General features: G+C 50.9%; 1 protein-coding gene across 1 annotated transcript in view; it reads right to left on the bottom strand.

The window, feature by feature from the left end:
* The window catches only part of SH3RF3 (SH3 domain containing ring finger 3), a 284548-nt gene extending 284154 nt beyond the window's left edge, over positions 1-394 (bottom strand). The window contains exon 1 of the mRNA XM_006760235.2: positions 54-394. Coding sequence (XP_006760298.1) covers positions 54-394 — 341 coding nt within the window. The remainder of the gene's footprint in view (positions 1-53) is intronic.
* Between the last annotated feature and the right edge of the window lie 4167 nt (positions 395-4561).

Below are 4561 nucleotides of genomic sequence, written 5' to 3'. Positions count from 1 at the left end.
CATGCGCCCTAGGCCCGCCCGCGACTCGCTACCCACAGTGAGTTCAGCCGGACCCGTTCTCTTCCTCGACCGCAAGCACGTGCGCGGGGAACGCGCGAGGGTCACGGTCACTGAGGGGCTTGGGAAAGGAGATGCCTCGTCCGCTGGACCTCCCTTCGCACAGGCGCACGCTGGCGAGGATTCCTGCCTCCAGGGCTCCCTGGAACTCCGAGCCTGCCCAGCTGCGAGGCTTGACCTTGTCCCCTCCCAAAGTATTCCCTTCGGCTTTCCGTGAGCCTCCGGCAGGGATGTTTCCTCCCAACGCTGCGGCGAAGGGAAAAGTTTGGTAGGTGTTATCTCGACCGCCTTCGCCAACGCTGGCGAGCAGCTTGGGGACGCAGCCAACACCGGGCATCCACCTCGACAACTCCCGGAGCTCTCCTGGTCGGTATCCTTTTTAGATGGCCGCAGCAGTGACAACCCAGGAGCTGTGGGCCTGTGGGTGCGGGGACGCCCCGCAAAGCAGGAAGGGAAGGCGTTTGGGTTGGCTTGGGTGCCCAGGGTCGGTGCCGGCTCCTCCAGGCGGCTGCTGGCTCTCTCCGGAGTCGCGGTCGGAGGCTGGAGCCACTGCCCGCCAGACCCACACCCTCGAGCAGGTCACTGGCCTCCGCGCCTTCCCCCACACACCCGCGCGGCTAGCGTAGTGCGGGGGACCCAGCGCCGTCTCCTGAACCCCGCTGCAAAATCTCCTGGGCTGGAGCATAGGAGAGGAAATCTGCGTTCTCCTTCCCCACTCCCCCGCTTCTGCCAGCGTCAGAGAAACGGAAGTACGTAGGGAGGACCCTGAGCATCAGGGAAGTTTGGCAATGGGCTGCAGACGCTGTCAAGATTCCCTGCAGTGCGCTGCCCCCTAGTGACCGCTGTGTGTTCATTTCCCGGCCCAACACAAACCCTGGTCAATTGGGTGGCGGCTACAAAGCCAGGTTGTTGCCAGGGCCAATGTCAAAGAGGCATTCAGGTCCCGCCTAGCAGTCAGACTAGCCTGTGGTTTGTGAAGTTAAGTGTAACTTGCTTTTTAACTTTTCAGGGAGAAAATAATATTTGCTAAGGCTTAAATGCCAAGAACATGCCTATGAATTATCCTATACTAGAGGCCCAGTGCACAAAATCATACACAGGCGGGGTTCCTAGGCTGCAATCAGAGCCATCTTCTGCCTGCTCGCCAGTCTCCAGGCCCAACCCAACACCACCCCAGTTCCCCTGTGGTTCCCCGTTGGCCATCCAGTGATCAGAGCCTGTGAGTTGGGTGGAGGGGCCAAGAGGTGGTCAACGCACCTCATAGCGACTAGTCGATCCCAGTCGTTACACCATTATGGGATAATATATTATATTATCCTTTTATTATATAAGATAATAAAAGGCTAATATGCAAATTGAGCAAACCAGGGTGACTGGTTGCTATGATGCACACAGACCCCAGCAGGCAGATGCTCAATGCAAGAGTTGCCCCCTTGTGGTCTGCGTTCCCACAGGGGGCACAGCACTCAGCCAGAAGCCAGGCTCATGGCTGGCAAGCACAGCAGCTGGGGCAGAAGCTTCTCCCCCTCCGCGGTAGTGCTAAGGATGTCCGCTTGCAGGCTTAGGCCCCCTCCCTGCAGGGAGAGGGCCTAAGCCATCATTCAGACATCCCCCGAGGGCTCCGGGACTGCGAGAGGGTGCAGGCCAGGCTGAGGGATCCTCCAGAGTGCATGAATTTTGTGCACTGGGCCTCTAGTTTTATATAATCCTCTAAACAGCCCTGTGAGATAATTATTTTAACCTCATTGTACATGTGATAAAGGTGAACCTTATAGTTATGAAATCATGGAGGCTGAATTTTGTTAGTTTTGGTATCTCCAGAACCTAATGCATAGAAAAGATCACATACCATTAGAATGTGAGATCCCTATAAGCTACATAATTTACACTAATATCTCCAGTGCCTAGGACAGTGCCTGGGCACTTAGTAGGCTCTCAATAAATACTTGATGAATTAATGAAAAAGTTCTCAGAATCATCCATCGCCTAGTGGTGATTTGAACACTCAAATCTTAGCATCTCAATTCCAGGTCTCCTGAACACATATCAGGATACCAGTTCCTGGAAACTTTGCTACTGATGGCAGCAAGAGACCTTCCCAACATGCTTTGTGGACATCCCACAGAGTGTAGATTTCTGTATGTATTGTTCACATCAGCACAGGCAACTGTGTAAGACAGAATGCATCACGGCACTGCCTGGCCAGCAGGAACCTGGGAGCAGACTTCCCGAGAGGCCCAGAAAAAGGGAATGCACATCCCAGGGCACAGAAATGCCTTCACATTCTATCTTCACTTATTGACTGGCTCAGGAATAGCAAAAGGAAATTTTCCATAAGATCTGTTGGCAGAAAAACGACACCAGGTTTCAACCTTAGTTCAGCAGCCTCAGTCCTTGAGTTTTGGATGAGAAAAGAATTCAGAGCCATGACTTCAATTATAAGAGAAATTTATTTAGAAAGTCACAGAGGTAGAAGTGATCCATAGAAGAAATGGGCTCAGGAAACAGGTTACAGAAAAATAAGGGCCTTTGGAGCTTAGGGGAGAGATGGGGTGGGGGGAGAGCACGCCTGGGGGACGAAGGGGGTAGGAAAGACACAGAGTGATCCCTAGAGAGAGCCACACTGGGTCCTCCATCCCCAGGGCTTTTATCTGAAGTCTCAGGGGAGGCTCTCAATAGAATATTCATCAGCTTGTGTGTCTCCTCAGAGTCCTGGTCTCCACTGACTGGTGGCACTAGGGGAAGGGAATCATTAGCCATTGCAGCTAGTCCTGATGTCAGCAAACCGAGTGGTTCAGCCTGGTTTTGCTGCTTTTGGGGGTCCTGGAGCTGAAACACAGCTGAGGTCTAGATGTCATCTCTAATGCTTAAAGAAGTGGTCACACAGGGGCTTGTACTTTTGCACGTTGCTAAGCACCCAGGGTTTTCCACCCTGGTGACACTCTGCATCTAGCCCATCGTTCCTGCTCTGCTCATGCTGCTAACTGCCTACTAGAGACCCAGAATGCTAAATTCAAAAGCAGGTAGCAGGGACATGGGACACAAGGGAGAGCATGAGGGGAGCCCTCAGACACTGGAAAGGCTGGCAGAGAGCAGGCTACCTATGATGACATGTCCTGGAAGCAACAAAAACCAACTTTAGCTAGGTTTTCAAATCGATGAGGATCAGGACCTCATGCTGAGGGCCAGATTACTGCAGCCCACCCTGTGTGTCTTACTCTGCACTCTTCTCTATTGATGACATGCTCCTTCCCTCTCTTGCAATAGCAGGCTCTACTTCCCACTCACGTGATAGGAAACATGGTCAGTGCTACACAGCCCTGCACCCGGGGCTTTAGCCACTGACATGGGCTCCTCTGACACTGACATAGGCTGGAAATTTTAGAACCATATCAACCAAGCTTGGCCCACATGTCACTCTCTGGACCAGTGTGTGCTGGCCACAAGAGCAGGATCATATGAAAACTGCCAGCACACTCAGGAGTCACACAGGAGAAGTGAGTTTCCAGAACAGGTGGGATGTGAGGCAGACAGAACCACAGATGCCCGTGCCCATGTTGGGGGCCCAGAACCACCTCTCTGTCCTCAGTTTCCCTCCCTATTATGTACAACTGAACTCCACATTTCTCAAACCTTTTGTCAGCCCCTGACTTAACTTACTCCCCAGCACAGACAGGCTGGGCAGGGCGATGCTAGGCCATGGAGCATGGTGGGACTGCAGTGAGCTGTGCTACGCCTTGCAAAGGAGTAGGTGCTGCTCAGCCCCAGCCTATCACATGCTGCCTTGAAAAAATGAGGGCCCAGCATTGGCAGACCTTTCTCCTTTTCAAGAGAAGTTAGAGACCTGTTTTTCATGTGAGATTGTCTGATGTTCAATAATTGGCAACCAATTCAGCTCTCAAAAAACACCACGTTAGCCAAATAAAATGAACATGTGGCCAAATTGGCCCACAGGCCACCAGTTTGCAATTTCTGGTTGAAGTAGCCAAGTAAAATGTACTATAGCATAAAGGAATTTAAGGCCATGAACTAAATAGTTGAGGTATTACAAATACAGTTTTATGTTACTCAGTTAAATCTACACATGTTCATTCAGTCAATCATATAAGTAAATGATTGAGAAGATCTGGCTTAAGAGTCATTCCTATGAAGTTTTTTGGAATTCAGCTGACCACAAGCATAATATGAGCCAACATGAGTCATCAGTGTAGTATGGCTGCCTAGAAAAGTAATGAAATCTTAGGATGCATTAACGGAAGTGAAGGAGGTAGATATGGAAAGAAATTATCTCATTGAGCTTCAATCTTGTAGATTTCATTTGTGAGATTACTTTCAATTCTAGGAGCAAATTTTTTTAAATCTTTATTGTTGAGAGTATTACAGATATTCCCCCCCCCCCCCCCCGTATTCTCTCCTTCCACCAGGTTCCCCCCCACAAGGCCTTCACCACCCTATTGTCTGTGTCCATAGGTGTTGAGTAAGACTCCCTCCACGTTCTGCGTGG

Source organism: Myotis davidii, unplaced genomic scaffold, assembly GCF_000327345.1.
Source record: "Myotis davidii unplaced genomic scaffold, ASM32734v1 scaffold677, whole genome shotgun sequence".
Lineage (NCBI taxonomy): Eukaryota > Metazoa > Chordata > Mammalia > Chiroptera > Vespertilionidae > Myotis > Myotis davidii.
Note: the sequence above shows the minus strand (reverse complement) of the source record. Positions and strands in the feature narration are given on the sequence as shown.